The sequence below is a fragment of the Nothobranchius furzeri genome, chromosome 13, assembly GCF_043380555.1.
Source record: "Nothobranchius furzeri strain GRZ-AD chromosome 13, NfurGRZ-RIMD1, whole genome shotgun sequence".
NCBI lineage: Eukaryota > Metazoa > Chordata > Actinopteri > Cyprinodontiformes > Nothobranchiidae > Nothobranchius > Nothobranchius furzeri.
In genome coordinates, this window is record NC_091753.1 from 35,248,605 (window position 1) to 35,266,876 (window position 18,272).

At 41.0% G+C, this 18,272-nt stretch overlaps 1 protein-coding gene and 1 long non-coding RNA gene across 6 annotated transcripts in view; one reads left to right on the forward strand and one right to left on the reverse strand.

Moving 5' to 3' along the window:
- Positions 1-18,272, forward strand: part of gria4a (glutamate receptor, ionotropic, AMPA 4a) — a 195,887-nt gene that overhangs the window by 145,711 nt on the left and 31,904 nt on the right. For all 5 annotated transcript variants that reach the window (XM_015951696.3, XM_015951695.3, XM_054742742.2 and 2 more), the window contains exon 14: positions 11,146-11,344. In XM_015951696.3, the coding sequence (XP_015807182.1) occupies positions 11,146-11,344 (199 nt within the window). The remainder of the gene's footprint in view (positions 1-11,145; positions 11,345-18,272) is intronic.
- Positions 5,758-11,675, reverse strand: LOC139062502 (uncharacterized). The gene is made up of 2 exons (XR_011516037.1): positions 11,562-11,675; positions 5,758-11,399 (listed from the first exon to the last, which is right to left on the reverse strand). It is a non-coding gene; the product is annotated as an uncharacterized lncRNA (long non-coding RNA).

Genomic DNA, 18,272 nt, shown 5'->3' on the forward strand with positions numbered 1-18,272 from the left:
TGATTTGAGCGTGTCGCTGCTCGCTGGAGTTATATCGGCTCTGTCTAGAAGTTAGTTGGAAAACTTTCTCCTTCAGTCGTGAACACATTACTGAGCAGCTAGAATCTCCGTTTCTGGGATTCAACGTCAGAAAATAGCTGAGTGAACTTGGCGCTGAGTGAGAGGAGTGTAGTTTGTCAGAGACAGCGGAGCTGCAGACACCGGCAGCAGGCGCTGGAAAAAACACAAAGGAGGGGGTGCGTCGGCTCTGCGCTGACGCCGCAAAGCATCATGGGAGTTGAAGTCTTTGCGGTAAAATCGGCCAGCGGGCCAGTTTTAATATATTTTTGATATTTATCTCGCAGGCCACATAAGAATGCTCCGCGGGCCGCATCTGGCCTTGTGTCTGACATATGTGGTTTACAAGAACATTTTGACTGCAGCAGTCATATCAAAGAATGACAAAAAACAGATGGTGTTTATTTTAGTAATCATAATTAATGTTTTCATTGTCTCCGGCTATTTTAGTTTCCACATTGAGAAGATTAAATTTTGTTATTGGTTAGTTCATTACGTCATTCTTTGTTTGTATTGTTGTGGTTTTATTCTACCTCCCTTCCCCTCCACTCCACCATTTGTATCTTTCATTGCCAAGGAGCATTAAGGATGACATTTACCCTCGATTTAACTGGTAATAAAAGGAAGAATCGGCCTCTGCTGTTAAAAAAATCTAACAAATAAATGAGAGTGTTTGTGTCTGCCATCTTGACTGTTAGAGATTTATTTGTGTTTTTTAAAATCACACAAATTTTATTTTATAGCCTTTATGAAACTCAGCTGATCAAACACTTCATACCTCCCTGTGGGTTTTTTTTCACTCTATATGCTCCTTGTGATTGTGTATGGCACTGTGTGTGTGTGTGTGTGTGTGTGTGTGTGTGTGTGTGTGTGTGTGTGTGTGTTTGAATTAAGCCGCTATAGCAGGTCCATTGGTATTCAGTGAGGGTCCCTCCCTCTGTGCTGCAGTCATCTCTGCAGTCTAGAAGACACAGTACAACACACACCCCTATTCAACGCTCCCATTTTCTTTCTTCCCCTTTTTGATCTATCTGTCCATCTTCCAGTCTTCATTTATCCATCTATCTTTATATATTTCTCATCCAACTCTTCTATTTTGCTTTCTGACTGCCTCATCTGTCCACGTGTGTGGATAGATTTCACGGTGCAGGTGTGGTGGTGTGTGTATTTCTGCAGATGATTGCAATCACTGCACTTTCCTTTTCTTGTGCATTTCTTTGTCTTTGCACAATGCATTTACTGACAACAGACATGAGCATATTTACCCACCGTCACACACGTTGTCAGAGTGACCTTGATGAGGCAGGTGCATCACTCACCTGTCAGCTCACAGCCCACGGGCTGTTTTGGTTTCCTAATGTCAGTGATTGGCCTGGTCACAATACAAAAGCTGGCAAGAACATGATGAAACGTCAGGTTGAAAAGAATAAATAAAAATTCATTTTTTGTGAAAAAGGGAGAATTTAAACAAGAAATGGTTGGAAAGTAAAGGAACGGTGCAGGGAAGACACTGCAGGGGAAGGAGAAAGTGGTAAAGTGATCACCGGAGAACATCTTGTGGGGATTGAAAATGTCTGTCAATAAACATCTGAAATTACAGCTTTCTACTGTTGTGTGTGTGTGTGTGTGTGTGTGTGTGTGTGTGTGTGTGTGTGTGTGTGTGTGTGTGTGTGTGTGTGTGTGTGTGTGTGTGTGTGTGTGTGTGTGTGTGTGTGTGTGTGTGTGTGTGTGTGTGTGCTGATTGCTGAGGGGCTCTTCAGTTTGTGTAGGGGTTTCAGCTTGTCACTGTCATGTGAGAGCTTCCAGGAAATGGCCGTGGGTGTGTTGAATAGTTAATAGAAGCAACAGATCCAGCTAATGGCATGACTAACTAACTGGAGGGAGGTACTGAGGCAGGCTGGGTAATTAATAACAGGTTTCAAGGTCACTGATTAGGAGCCAGTCATGCTGATTGAGTCGTTTGTTTATGAGCTCTTTTCTCTGTGTAAATCCCGTGAGACTCTCTGCTGCGTCTGATCTTTGTGAATGCTTTTGTATTCCGCCTGCTGCATCTAATCTTTAATCTACTAATCACATCTTTTTCAAGTGAGTTTGTTAGCGTTCTGCTCCTCAGTCAGGCTTAATCTATAGTGAAGTCTTTCTGCCCGTCCCAGTCAATTCCATCAGCATCTGTAGCCGTCACAACGAAAAGATGAAAGGGAAGAGGGAAGAAAAAGAAAAAGGGATGTCGAAAGGATTTTATTTGTGTCTTTAAACCTGTCTGTATTATTTAGTTTTTGTGTCATTTGTTCGAACCAATCAGATGGTCACTCTTTTCCCAAAATATCAGCTGTACTACCAACTGACAGACTCAACATTAATGAACATCATCTTCTCCTCCCCCTCCTGTTAGAAAAGAACAAAAGTGTGGATGATTGGGATGCAGTAGAGGGTAAATAAGTTGCTCACTAATACGACATAATTGGAGACATTATTTTTGCTGCTGGAATTTTCAAATGGTGATGAGACGTGAATCACCAGGTTATAAAATGAAGACAAAAATAAATACGAGAGAACACTCAGTCCAAATGTGTTTTAGTCAGGTGAGAAAATCCAAATGCATTAGACAAAAATAAGAGTGTCACCCTAAAGCCCTGTGTGTGTGTGTGTGTGTGTGTGTGTGTGTGTGTGTGTGTGTGTGTGTGTGTGTGTGTGTGTGTGTGTGTGTGTGTGTGTGTGTGGGTGAGTGTGCGTGTGCGTGTGTGTGTGTGTGTGTGTGTGTGTGTGTGTGTGCGTGTGCGTGCAGGCGTTTGTGTGTGTGTGTGTGTGTGTGTGTGTGTGTGTGTGCGTGTGCGTGCAGGCGTTTGTGTGTGTGTGTGTGTGTGTGTGTGTGTGTGTGTGTGTGCATGCATGAGAGGCAAAACAAGCTTCAGAAAAGGAGGCATTAATCTTTCACACAGAGGATTGGGGAAGCAATCTGTTGGCTATCATAGAAGATGCATGACCTGCTATGAAAGGATTCACCTGTTGCATACTAACACACGCTGCAAAACTGTGCACGTGCTGCAACCAAATGCATCATGTGAGGAGTCACCATTCTGAAAATCCATACGGACATACAGGTGCTGGCCAGTAAATTAGAATATCATCAAAAGGTTGAAAATATTTCAGTAATTCCATTCAAAACGTGAAACTTGTACATTATATTCATGCAATGCACACAGACCAATGTATTTCCAATGTTCATTACATTTAAATTTGATATTCATAAGTGACAACTAATGAAAACTCCAAATTTGGTATCTCAAAAAATTAGAATATTCTGAAAAGGCTGAATATAGAAGACACCTGCTGCCACTCTAATCAGCTGATTTACTCAAAACACCTGCAAAGGCCTTTAAAAGGTCCCTCAGTCTTGTTTTGAAGGCACCACAATCATGGGGAAGACTTCTGACTTAACAGCTGTCCAAAAGACAATCATTGACACCTTGCACAAGGAGGGCAAGACACAAAAGGTGATTGCTAAAGAAGCTGGCTGTTCGCAGAGCTCTGTGTCCAAGCACATTAACAGACAGGCGAAGGGACGGAAAAAATGTGGTAGAAAAAAGTGTACAAGCTCTAGGGATAACCGCACCCTGCAGAGAATTGTGACGACAAACCCATTCAAAAATGTGGGGGAGATCCACAAAGAGTGGACTGCAGCTGGAGTCAGCGCTTCAAGAACCACCACGAGGAGACTCATGAAAGACATGGGATTCAGGTGTCGCATTCCGTGTGTCAAGCCACTCTTGAACATGAAACAGCGCAAGAAGCGTCTCGCCTGGGCCAAGGACAAAAAGGACTGGACTGATGCTGAGTGGTCCAAAGTTATGTTTTCTGATGAAAGCAAGTTCTGCATTTCCTTTGGAAATCAAGGACCCAGAGTCTGGAGGAAGAGCGGAGAAGCACAGAATCCACGTTGCATGAGGTCCAGTGTAAAGTTTCCACCGTCAGTGATGGTGTGGGGTGCCATGTCATCTGCCGGTGTTGGCCCACTCTGTTTCCTGAGGTCCAGGGTCAATGCAGCCGTCTACCAGGAAGTTTTAGAGCACTTCATGCTTCCTGCTGCTGACCAACTTTATGGGGATGCAGACTTCACCTTTCAACAGGACTTGGCACCTGCACACAGTGCCAAAACCACCAGCACCTGGTTCAAGGACCATGGTATCCCTGTCCTTGATTGGCCAGCAAACTCGCCTGACCTTAACCCCATAGAAAATCTATGGGGTATTGTGAAGCGGAGGATGCAATACGCTAGACCCAACAATGCAGAGGAGCTGAAGACGACTATCAGAGCAACCTGGGCTCTCATAACACCTGAGCAGTGCCACAGACTGATCGAGTCCATGCCACGCCGCATTACTGCAGTTATTGAGGCAAAAGGAGCCCCGACTAAGTATTGAGTGCTATACATGCACATTCTTTTCATGTTCATTCTTTTCAGTTGGCCAACATTAGAGAAACAAACATTTTTTCATTGGCCTTTAGAATATTCTAATTTTCTGAGATACCAGATTTGATGTTTTCATTGGTTGTCACCTATAAATATCAAAATTAAACGTAATAAACATCGGAAATACATTGGTCTGTGTGCATTGCATGAATATAATGTACAAGTTTCACGTTTTGAATGGAATTACTGAAATATTTTCAACCTTTTGATGATATTCTAATTTACTGGCCAGCACCTGTATATACACTCTTCCTTGTTCACTCATCTATGCTAGTGTGACAGTGTGAGCGTCCTGTCACAATATCCCAATTGATCATGCGCCCTGGCTACTTGGCCAAGGGGATGTCCCTTTGGCTGACTGTTTAGAGCGTATGACTCTCATCCAGGAGTCTGGGGATCGAATCCTGCCCGGGCCCTCGTTTCTCCACCTTGCCACATTTGCTAGCACAAGCTAAATGAAGCTGCAGAATCTAACACACTGCTTTATTCAAATTCAAATTCAATTCAAATTCAAAGATACTTTATTAATTCCAGAGGGAAATTAGAGTTTCAGTACACACAATTCTGAGATCAGACATACATACATGGGCAAAGACACACGACAAAAATTGGTGACTGTGGTCATTCGCAACCCTGAGTCACGCTACCTTAATAGAGATCAGAGGCATTACATGAGGATTGGTTCAGGTGGAGGAAAAGAAGGCACTTCAGAGTTACCCTCCACAGGGACGGCAGCTTTGCTATGCAAAAAACACCTCAGACAGAAATGCAACAGACTTCAGACATTACACAACATAAGTGTCCACTAATTGGGGTGGTGGGTTTGGGACTTTCCACACGTCAATGGCTGCAGCCACGATAAGCAGCACTCGTCACCTCAGTCTGGACAGAGGAGGGAGATTGTTGGGGTTTGGAGGGCACAGTGACTCCTGGAACGTTTCAGCGGCCTTCACAGCCCGCAGTCCCGCCCAGGCTGGGATAGGGAGACAGAGTTGCCATAGCGACGGCAGCATTCCACATTTCTTCTGAGGGGGGAGTATTCGTTGCAGCCTCATGGGCTCAAGGGCACCAGATTCAGATTAGAAATTGTTTTGGAGCCAGACAGAGATGATTTCCTCTCTGTCTTAAAGTTCTGTTGGTCCTCAACCTCTCAAAATCCCAATAATGGCGTAAATTAATCTATCCAAATCCGTGCTGATTCATCCACTCACTCCTTGATGGCATCCATCTTTTGTGCCAACGCATGAATCTCAGCCAAAGTTCCAAGCTTACGACTCATCTCGACAATTATATGAGTTTGTGCATTCACAGCGTGGTGTAATCCATGCCTGAGCTCGGGGAGAGTGCCAGTATTCCTCGACAGCTCGTTAATTTTCCGGTAAGCCAGGAAGCCTCCTAGGCCAAAGAGCAGGAAAACTGACACCAACACCACGAATATCCAGACGTCTTCAGAATCCTCTACAGACAGCTGAGAGAGGCATATCAGGCTCCACTGTTTCCAGGAGTCCATGATATGCCCAGTTGGCTCTGTCCCAGAGGGGCATCCGGAAGCCCCTTCTCCCGTTCTCATCGTTGAAAAATTTTTGTCAATCGCGTTAAGTGACCAACTGACCAGGTCCATTTTAGTAATTACAGTTTCCAGAAAAAATACAGAAGCAGCCGTACACCCAGAGACAGACAAAGAGCCTTGGGATAAGATAGGGAGGAGAGGAGGAAAAAAAGCGTCTGTACTCTCCAAGAGCCGGAAGAAGAAACATATTCTGAAAAATGCTCTGACATTTGTTGGAATTACTCACAGATAATTGCAGATTTACAATGAAAACCTGCACATTCAGAAAATATAGGGGCCTCATTTAACCTCTGATCTGTCTTCTTGTGACTTACTGCATCATTTAGGGTTCTACATGTAGTTTTAGATTTAAAGCACCAGTGAGTGTTATTTTTGCACACCAGAATGATGTGATTTATCCTGATAAAACCTGAAAAAGGATGAAAAGATTAATTTAGTCTGGATAATTGACACAATTTATACTTTTTCTTTTAGTTGACTGTATTGGCAACATAACTTCAGTGATACAGCAATAACTGCTAATATTGTGCTATAAAGTTTTCACTACATTACTTTTTTTCTTCAAAAAGAAAAAAATCAAGACTTCCCTTAAATCCTACTTTACTTGCATATTTGTTTTACAGACTTTCATGTAGTCTGATCTGTCAAATCCAAATAAATCCAGAATACAATCATTTGAATTACAGGCTGAAAATTTTAGTACTAAAGCTTGAATCATTTATTCTGGTTTAGATGAAAATGTTCACTTAACTATTTTTTTCTACTCTTTACATTTTCTTTTGCTTTAACTTATTGTTGTTCATTTTGACATATTTTCATAGCCTAGAAAGCCATATACTATATAATCTTCATATGTGTATATACACTCACCTGAAGAATTATTAGGAACACCTGTTCAACTTCTCCTTAATGCACTTATCTAATCAACCAATCACATGGCAGCTGCAATGCCTTTAGGGGTGTGGTCCTGGTCAAGACAATCTCCTGAACTCCAAACTGAATGTCAGAATGGGAAAGAAAAGTGATTTAAGCAATTTTGAGCGTGGCATTTTTGTGGTTGTTGGTGCCAGACGGGCCGGTCTGAGTATTTCACAATCTGCTCGGTTACTGGGATTTACACCAACAACCATTTCTAGGGTCGACAAAGAATGGTGTGAAAAGGGAAAAACATCCAGTATGCGGCAGTCCTGTGGGTGAAAATGCCTTGTTGATGCTAGAGATCAGAGGAGAATGGAATCGACTGATTCAAGCTGACAGAAGAGCAACTTTGACTGAAATAACTACTCTTTACAACCAAGCCCCCACAATTCGATTCTGACAGTGAGACCAATGCAGAAATGAAATAATTTGCAGTTCCACCCTCATCCGCTGGGGGCTGGTGTCAGAAGCAAGCAAATCCTCATTGACTCCCATGTTAAAAATACCAATTTCACAGCAGAAATAAACATGTTTACAGCCTGGAACCAAAACATGTTTTTGGTTTAAATTATCTAGTTTACACTCATGACAACTCTGAGGGGGGTGAATTTTTTTTGTCACCCTTCTGTTTAAGTGTATTAAAAGCCTAAAATTCTGTATAATTAATGAGCTTCAGACCCACGTGACCGCAGAGCTAGCTCCATGGAAAGGCCTCAGTCTAAGCTGAAAACTGTTCCGCCATTTTTAGTCTCTCAACTTAGACCATTAGTTGTAACATTTGTGTATTCTTTTTTGGATACATTTGTGCAATTGTTGGACAAAATGACTTGCTGTGGTATTAATTGCACTAATAGAGTGTCCAAGGAGTCTCCACTTCATTTTTTTCGGTAAGTAAAATTATATTTATGTATTTTAGGTCACTGCTGAGCTGAGCTTAGATTTTAACATGTACTGTTTAACCATGAAATTTAAATGTAACAGGGTAAAACCCAGTGCATTTAGCATAATGCTGCACTTTAGAAAATCTGTTGAAATATAACATGTTGGTGGAGCTGGGTTCCGACTATCGGTATGGTCCCCTTCCCGCAGCTGTCTGCTGCGCGGACTGCCGGCTTGTGGAGCTCTCGGATGGAAACCAATGTTTTCCACCCGGTTATCCCCAGCGGCAGCTCTGCGCATCTCTGATCGCAGCGGCACTTGTCTGCTGTGCGTCTGCCAGCTTGTGGAGCTCTCTGGAGACCTCTGTGGTTCACCCGGTTTAACCCAGCGGTCAGCCCGGCGTATCTCTGACTCAGAAGCTCTGGTGTTGTGCTCAGTTAACTCCAGTTGTAGCTAGGTTGCTTCCTCCGTTGGCGTAGCTCCCACCTCCCCGTTGGCTTTGGGTTAGCTTCAGGTTAGCTTGTAGCTAAATTAGCTTAATTTCGACCGGTTTTCGTCATTTGATCCCAGCCTTACAGCCCCACCCTCAGCTGCACCTCTCTTCCCTTTTGTGGAATTGCCTGGGCTTGACGGAAACCTGTGACATGGTCAAAGGGGCGGTGGTGGCCACCTCCCATTTTACCTCAAAAACGTATTATTGGAGTCTATGGAAACCCATTGTCCATATGTGTGTGTGTGTGTGTGTGTGTGTGTGTGTGTGTGTGTGTGTGTGTGTGTGTGTGTGTGTGTGTGTGTGTGTGTGTGTGTGTGTGTGTGTGTGTGTGTGTGTGTGTGTGGATGGTTACAACAGAGGAATGCAGCAAAGCACACCGATTGGCCCACTAAACCCTTGTAGTGTTGTGATTAGCCCACTGAACTGATAGAACAATTTGATTGGCATAACACAATACTGCTCTGGCCAAAGTTAGATCTGTTTTGGTTCCTATGGAGCGTGACCAGACCGACATGCAGAACAAAATCCTTTTGTCTCAGCTTCTTTCTGTATGAATTTCAACTACAGAAAGTTTAAAGAAAATAACACCTCTCTACATGAATTCATGAGTGTTCAAAAAAAGCATCCTGCTTATCTCTTAAAGAAATTTCTTCCTGAGTACAGCAAAACAACATAATTTTATTTAAAGTTCTATCATTGTTCAAATGCAGTGTTTCCAGTAGATACCTACTATTTAGGTTTTGGCAATAAAACTATTCAGTTGGGTCAAGAAAGCGTGTTTTGTGATGAAAAAACTATTTCAGTGTCACATGAAGCAAGGTCATGTTTTTCCAACAAAATTATTAAAAAATTATGAATTGCTTTGAAATCGGTCTTTTGTTTGTAATCCAGTTTAATGAGGTGAAAAAAAATCTGTACTATGGGGATAAAACACCAGCATAAGATGCATTTCTCAGGAGAGTCCTTAAGGCAGGTCCATTAATCCACCTAAATCAATCAGTGCCTCAACAGTCAATCAACAGGGGCACACACACACACACACACTCACACATCAGGGTCTATATGTATAATTATCAATTAGCTGGTGAAGGTTCTCAGTCATCCAGGTCATGGTAATCCAAATGGTTCAACTGAAGTCAGCTGGACTTATTTGGTTTCTTGAAGACATTTTGCTTCTCATCTGAGAAGCTTTTTCAATATGGGAGAGGGAAGTTTATAAACACTAACTGTCTGTTGTTGTTTAACAAGCTGTCTATAAATACCCCTCCTTTCTATACCCTGAGGAGGCGTTGATGCCGTTAGGTCCTATTGTCTTAAAATGGTTGTTTTGATCAGATGCACGAGGGTGTGACCTAGACTTAGGCCTAGTCCACACGTAGCTGTTTTTTTTTTAAAGAATACCCGCCCCTCCAAAAACTTGCATCCACACCACCTCGTTTAAAAAAAACTCTGTCCACACGTACCCGGATAAATACGTTGTTACGGACATGCCAGACCTGTAGGCGGCAGTACTTCCCCCGCTCTTAACCTCGTCCTTCGTCTGTGATCTTCCGCAAGGAGCAGTAATTCCGCTTGCAGAAACAAACAAGCAAAAAGCGCTTGGACAATTCATAAAGCGAGCGCAGCTCTGAGGGCATCCATGCTGTCGGCTAGTGTAAACACAGGTCGCACACGTGATGTCAGCATTTTTTGTCACGGAAAGTGATGTTGCGGACCTTAAAACTCTGGTTTTGTCTGTCCACACGCAGACACCCAAAACGGAGAAAACGCAGATCTTCACTTTGGCTGGAGTTTTTAAAAAGATCCGTTTTTGTGTGAAAAAACTCCGTTTTCGTGTGGATGACAGGCCAAAACGTAGAAAATTATCTACGTTTTGGCAGATCCCCGGCTACGTGTGGACAGGGCCTGAAACTGCTTTGGAGGTGCAGGTTTTTCTAACTGACTCCGTTTTTATCACATGGAGTTTTCCTAAACACAAACATGGGTCCAAAGCAGCTTGCTAGTTTGCTTATGTGTTTTTTTCTCCTGCTGCTGCTGGTTCAGCAATGACCCCAACATCCTGCATCAGCTCAGCCATATTTAGCTTCCCTGTTGCTCAAGTAGCAGTGCTTCCTTCTTGTGCATTAAGTTTTAGGGAAAATGTACAACTCATGAGAAACCCCTCATCAATATGACAGGATTCAAGTGTGCCTATGTAGGCAACAAACACAAGCATGCTGCAAAAACTGGCTGCTTGACATTTGCTGTTTTTTTCCATTTTATCCCTCACTTGGTTTGTTCACCTGCATGTGACCCAAAAGTACAAAAAGGCTTCTGCTTGTATAAAGAGTTAAGATGGAGAAAAGAGATGAGAGCTGGAGGAGCTCCCATCTGTTTCATGGAGACTCTGGTGGAGCTGAAATGGTTGGAGGCCTGAAAGACAATGACGTCATCATCTTTATACTCATGCACACAGCAGTGCTGAACATGTTTTGTAAAACAGACTTTTAGTTTGCTTACCCTTGACTCTGGAACTAACTGATTTTGTTTGCTTCCCCCTTTTCCCTTCTTCCCTTCTCTTATTTATTATTTTTTTACCTTAATCATTTGATCTCATCTTTTTTACCTTCACCATCTCCACCTTTTCCTTCTGCTACTTTCCCCATCAAATTTTACTTTTTCTTTCTCTCATTAATCTTTCCATCTGTTTTGTGTTCTCTGCTCTTTTTGGTCTCCACCTGGACCTCCTCATCACCACCTTCTGAACACTTTCCCTAGGTCCCTGTCTGGGCGTATTGTCGGAGGTGTGTGGTGGTTCTTCACTCTCATCATTATCTCCTCTTACACAGCCAACTTGGCTGCTTTCCTCACTGTGGAGAGGATGGTCTCACCTATAGAAAGTGCAGAGGACTTGGCCAAACAGACAGAGATAGCCTATGGGACTCTGGACGCAGGCTCCACGAAGGAGTTCTTCAGGGTATGGATCCAACACACTGCCGATGTACTCACTTAATGTTCATTTTGCTTGGACACTAAAAACACACACACACACGAATAAGGAAAAAGTGCTACAAGCATGTGCAATGTTTATTGTTATTTATTTTTTTTCTGGAGCATTGTTTGCCACATAGCTTGAAATACCAATGGTAATCAATAAATTAAATGTCTAGTCAAAAACTGATCATTTTAATCACCTCTAAAACGTACAATCCTGGTAAAAACTCATCCAATCACTGTGCTGGTCCCCCTTCCAAATGGTTGGATCAGAACCCATCCATCAAACTGCTCTTCTGAACGCCTGTTGCCCCGCTGCACATGTCTCTCTGTGCACGAAAAGCTCGTCGTCAGTGGAGCGTCTGATCAACAGGAAGTCTCATGACTTGTCCTGTTTCACAACTTTTAGATGTTTTTCGTTTGCTGCAGAAAGACTCATTTTTAGCTCTGACACTTCTCATTTTCTTCCCATTTATTCATTTTCCAAAGCAAACACTGCATGAAATGCTGCCATGGTCTGGTCCAAGAACAAGATAGAGAATAATGGAAAAGTAGTTCCAATGGAAAGCTGAAACACCACAAGTCCGATTTATTGAAGATCACTTTAAAAAGCAAGAAAATCTTTGAAAGCTAAATCCAATCCGATTCCAAGTAATTTGATTTTAAGAATCTGCCGACACTGAGTCCAGATCCGATATGGTAGAAATATGTTAGGAAAAAAGGAGAAACACTAGAGTTGTCATTTGAGGTTTTTAATCGTGAATGATTTCTTTCTTTCTTTCTTTCTTTCTTTCTTTCTTTCTTTCTTTCTTTCTTTCTTTCTGTATTTATGTCATTTCTTCAGTTGTTTTGCCATAAAACATCACACGTTTAGGGAGTAAATTAATAAGAAACGTGTTAATATTAAGAATATATAGAAAAATAAATTGTCATTTCCCATTCAAATGAATAAGAAACATGTTAATGTGAGGATAAATGTAAAAGTAGCCATGTCGCTCATATTTTAAATAGTTTACTCCGTGTGCCGCTGTTTTCAGCAAAAGGGATGGCACAGCACATGACGGTCAGCAGCAGAGGAACCTTTTTCTACCAAACACCTGTGGAGCTGCTGCGTCTGTAAATGTAGGGAGGGAAAGCAGAACATACTGCGACTAAAGCAAACTGCAGAACCCAACGTTTACAACCACGGACGCTCATCCAGTATGGTAAACATGTGGCTATCTTGGCATTTTTGCTTTCCGTAGCCTATTTCTTGGTTTCATTATGTATCTCTTAGTGTCGGCCAGGGGTGGCGTTAGGCCCGGCTACTTGGGCTGAAGCCCCGGATGTTTTATGAAAAGCCCCGGATCTAAATCGCGGAAGTAACATGCAGTACCAAAGTCCAACAGAGAGGAAGCAGCTGGCAGTAGTTTGTATACAGCCTGCCTGAGCCTCCACCACTGAAGAAGAAACCCTTCAGCAGCCGGCATCTTCTACACTCTCTGCCTGAAACGCATGAGTGAAGATGGACATAAGGACGTTTTTTAGACAAAAAGTACAACGACAGAACCCCAGCTTTGATGAGACTGGTGCTGACTCAGGTTTGTGAGTCTTATTTGAAAATATTTGTTGTGCTGCTGGTTTGCCTAAAGTTAGCTTACTATCAGGTAAAGTTGTTGGAGAAAGAAAGGGAATATTTACTATCATCTCACACTAAACACTAACAGGAACAATACTCTGTCCTGAAAATGCTTAATATGTAGCTTCAGATTAAAAATTATGTGGTACAAGACATATATGATGTTGACTAGTGCGTGTCACGTGTGTGTGCGCGCGTGTGTGTTAAGCCCCGGATCTTCTTCAGTCCTAAATCCGCCCCTGGTGTCGGCTGGCTTAGCTAAATTGCTGCAGCAACCTGAGCAGAGTGAGTTTTTTTAAGGTGGCACATCAGTGTTGAATGCAGCACTACCTTTCCACCTCATTAGATGTCCAGTTTGCACACATTATACGTGCTTCTCACACTCCCTTTGCTGTTCATTTAAAAATACTTCCAAATTACAGACATTTTCACTCTCTTGAGGTGACAAATATGCTTTGTGTTAGCTAACTGCTACGTATTATGATGCAGGAATTCCAGGACTACCTTAAATTGTGGACCTTTATGATGTTTTTGTCTGTGAAACAAAGAATATTGATGTAGAGGAAGTTGTTGAATTCAAAACTAAGCCGTTATTATTCTGTTTGAAATTCTTTCTTAGCATGAATTTAAAAAGTAACGTTTGTTGTTTTATATGGTTAAATCCGATTTTTCGCACCAATTCCGATTTCCTGAAAATCACGTGATCGAATCAGAGCATCCCTAATAAGAACCCACCAGTTTAGTAGTTTCACATAACAGCATCTCAGCAACTACATCTTTAGAACCATTGAGCAAACCTATGGGTCACAAATATGAGGTAATGACAAGCTTATTTATTAAAGCTAGGTAGTCTGCAACAAGGATCAGTAACCTAACACACATCACGCTGTGTGTAGTTCTGTCAGTGTTGTCTCTGGCTTTTCTCTTCACCAAACTCAAAATAGAGAACTACAGTAGAGAACATTTCACACACACACACACACACACACACACACACACACACACACACACACACACACACACACACACACACACACACACACACACACACACACACAGTTCTACAAAAGGTATTTAACTGGATAGATGGACAGATAAAAGGAGCAGATTATTCTACAAGGAGAAGCAGCAAACACCAGAGTGAAATCAAAAGTCCCAGAAGAGACCATCATTTTCCTACCCTCTTGGTCTTTTTATCCATGCAGAAACAATTATGCACATTCTTTATGTATACACTTGAAATACACTTTCAACACACAAATACTCATATTTGCTCTGAATTTTTGGCAGCCATGAGCAGACACCTGCACCTTAATGCATCATTACAAATATTCTGACTTGATTGTGTACTTGTGTGTTGTGTCCAATAGGTGTGTGCAACCTGGGACGTAATTTTGGGGGGGGACGGGTGGGACATGTCCCCCCCACTTTTTCAAAAGGCAGTTTTGGTCCCCTGCACTTTTTTCCGTCCAAAAACAATGTTACGCTCCATTAAATGGATTTGTTTGAGCACTAGGACCGAAACGGAAACCGGTTTACTATTAGACCCGCCCAAAAGCTAATCTATTGGCTCTGCTGATACTTGCTAACGTATTATTGGCTGTTGCTGCTGTCACTCAAGTTGTAAACAGTCAGAACGTGCTCACGTTGTTTTGCTAGTTTGGAGCCGCTAGGGAACACCGGTACTGAGTCACATCGTCAACTAGACGCTGTGTAATATCAGAGCTCAGCTCAGCTTCCATTACATAACATTTGAATAAGTGTTCATTTGTGAGTCTTTGGTAGTTAGGCACAGCCAGGAGGCAGCATGTCAAGAAAACGAAAAGTGGATATAAGAGACTTCTTTCAAAGTCAAAACGTAAGTTGGAACATGTGACACCCCTGCATTAAGCTCAGACTCACCTCCTCCTTCACAAACATACTCAAAACTAACTTTTACAAACTCATCTCCTCCACATAACTGACTCCTCAGACACAATTTATTCGTATTATTATAATAATTATTTTTTTATTATTACTATTATCATAATTATTATTACTAGTAGTAGTAGAAGAGTAACTTCAAAACTTTTATCATTTAACTTTATTGTAAACTTATCTATTGCAATGTATATTTTCACATTAAAAAGCTCTGAAAAATGAACAGTATCATTATCGTCAACAGATTTTTTTAAGCTTAATGTCAAAGATGTACACTTTTCATTAGATTTATCTTGTTTTTTCATTTATTTTTTGTGTGTTGAAATGCAACAACTGTTTAAACACTTTTAAGGGAAAAAACATATTTAATATGTTTTTATACACTCAAATGTTAGGGTGATGATCATGTGTAAAACATTAGTTCAGCATGTCCTCTAACACAGCAAATGAACAAACGGCCAGATCTCAGGAGGGACCGTTTATGTATAAATACTATTTATACTTTTGACTAGGCCTGGGAAAGTAACACATTTTGCTGGACGATATTTTGTCCAACAAATTGTTGATGATAAACGATATCATTGTCAACATTATCTAGACCAAAATAACCACTAATATAATGTTAATATATCATAATAATGCAAGTACACCCTTTAAAATGCAACAAATAAACCTTCATTTAACATTGAAATGTCCAGAACCAGAACTTCTAAATGAATAAAAATAACAAACAAAAATTAAATAAAAAAGGAATCTCACTCCCTGTTAGAAAATGTTGCACCAAAAACAATAAAAAAAAACACCCAAAACAATAAATACAATGACCAATACATTGTCAACAGCCAAAACTGCACTTCAATAATGATAATAAATAAAAATAATAATAGAGTTGTACATTTTTTAACTTTGATATATATATATATATATATATATATATATATATATATATATATATATATATATATATATAGAGGATGGAAAAATTATTGAGATGGGCACGTGACGTGTCAAGGGGTCTTTACATAACACCCCCCACCCCAAATCCGCACAAGCCTGCTGTGTCCCCCCCACTTCTGAAATCAAAATTTCGTCCCTGTGTGCAACAGTATTTGTGGAGGGGGGCTGGGGAACTAGTGGCAGACAGTTTGTGCTTTTCTGAGTGATTCTGGCATCATCAACATAACGAGTGTGCTGAAATCTGTGAAGGGTGAAAAAGCAATTTGATCTCCCACAGCTGAGGGGGATTCACCATCACCAATAATTATCTTTGCACATGTGTATATGTGTGCTTGTGAGCATGTGTTTGTGTACATGTGACATATGCAAACATAGACAAATGCAGATTCTATGTACAATGTTAATGGTCCATTGCAGGGCATTTTTCTCTTAAACCATATGTGTGTGTGTGTGTGTGTGTTTTTTTTTATCTCTATCAGAAGTGTGGGGGTCATGAGGGTGACCTGCAGCTTCTATTGTAAAAGAATATGGAGAGTCATATCATATTGTCACCCATATATTCCTGCAAGGCTGGACACATCGCCTGTCTCGTGTAGTGTCTCAAACTTGCAGAAGGACAGACGAACAGATGGCTGAATGGGCTGGACAAAAGAACAAATGGTGAAGAGGGGGAGTAAGGAGGGGAGGGGAGAGGCATATTGGATCTCTTGAATGTGAATTATGCTATTATGGGATAGGTGTCCGTCACGCATCATCTGCATGCTCAAACACACACACACACCATTCTCCGGTTGCTGGTTCAGCTCCTCAGGCTTCAGCTTGTCACTTGCAAAGCAACACAGTAACACTTAAATACCAGGACAGAAAGAGAAAAAGTTAACAGGATGCTCGTGGACTGTGACAGTTTGAGTTCTCAGCTTGTTATTTTTACTCATGAATACACACAGTTCATACACTTGCACTCACCAGAACAAAACAGGTTTACATGCACAAACTGGTGTGCAAAAGAAACAAATACATGGGTGATACTCAAAAAAGGACTTGTTGTCTAAACTTTTAAAAAATGCCAGATGAAATAACACACATTGTTTCTTTTTTGAAAATAAAAAATTTATCTTGTTGAAATTTGTCATACATTCCCCAGCCACGTGACTAGTATGGAGTTTGATCCTGGTTCTTTGGAACTTTCTTAATTGTTTGTGTCGTAGTTTTTCCATAAAGTAAGTTAGTAAATTTTATTTATATATAGCACTAATCAAAGACAGAGAATCACAAAGTGCTTTGCATAAATAAAAAACAAAACAACACAAATCATAAAGTTGCTAAATCATAATTATCTCAAAACAGAAATTAATTCAAATCAGAAAAACCAAGCCATCCAGGCCATGGAATCCATTGAATTCAATGTACTGTTCAGAAAACCAGTTTGAGATGATGTGAGCTTTGTGACATGATGAATTATTCTGCTGGATGTAGTCATCAGAAGATTGTTCCATTAAGGGTCATGGTGGTCATGAAGAAGTGGACATGGTGAACAACAGTTCTCACAGCTGTGGTGCTAAAATGATGCTCAGTTGGAACTGAGGACTCCAGAGTATAAACAAGAACATATTTCCCATACCGGTCGACCACTGTAAGCAGCCTGAATTGTTAGTACAAAGCAGGATGAATGCAACCGTTTCATGTTTACAGCAAACACGTTTGTGAACCAGTTTGCATGTAAACAATTAGTCTGGCTGAGTTTGAACTGATTTTAATTGAGCTGAAGTAGCCGTTCCAGACTTCCTCTGCATGTAAACAGCTCAGCTGAGCAGTGACTAGCTAGGCACTTCCCATTCAGAAGTGATGAGAATGTGGAAGCAGGCTTCTGATAATACCGTTGCCTCAATGTAACACGTGTAACACCATCAAACATAACACTACATACCAAATAAGCTGTGCTGCAGCGTTGTTGTCTGCTATTCATGTGTTGCTATAGGCTAACTGGAAGAATGCAGAATCAAAAGGGCGCCACCTACCGCACCGAAGTGAAATGCGCTTCATGCAGTAGTTCAGTTTTCTAACGGGCACGTAAACTAGGATTAAAGCTCCCAGTTTTACCTTTACTATTGCCATATGCACATGAAAACACACTAATTCTGTGTATTTATTCAACATTCGAGGGCTGATTCTAATCTTTACAAATGATGTTTTAAAGGATGGATTAAACCAAAGTGCTTCTTGTCTTCTAAATAGTTTAAGATATGTTTTAATTTAAAGCTGAAGATTTTAGTAAAACCAAATAAATTTTTGCTTTATTAACTGTTTTTGTTTGTTTGTTTTTTGTTTGTCTCAGTGAAGGTGAATCAAAACCATTTAGTCAATTTTTTATTGAAAATCTGTTGGTCCAATTGGCAACTAATTTAATTTTTACTTA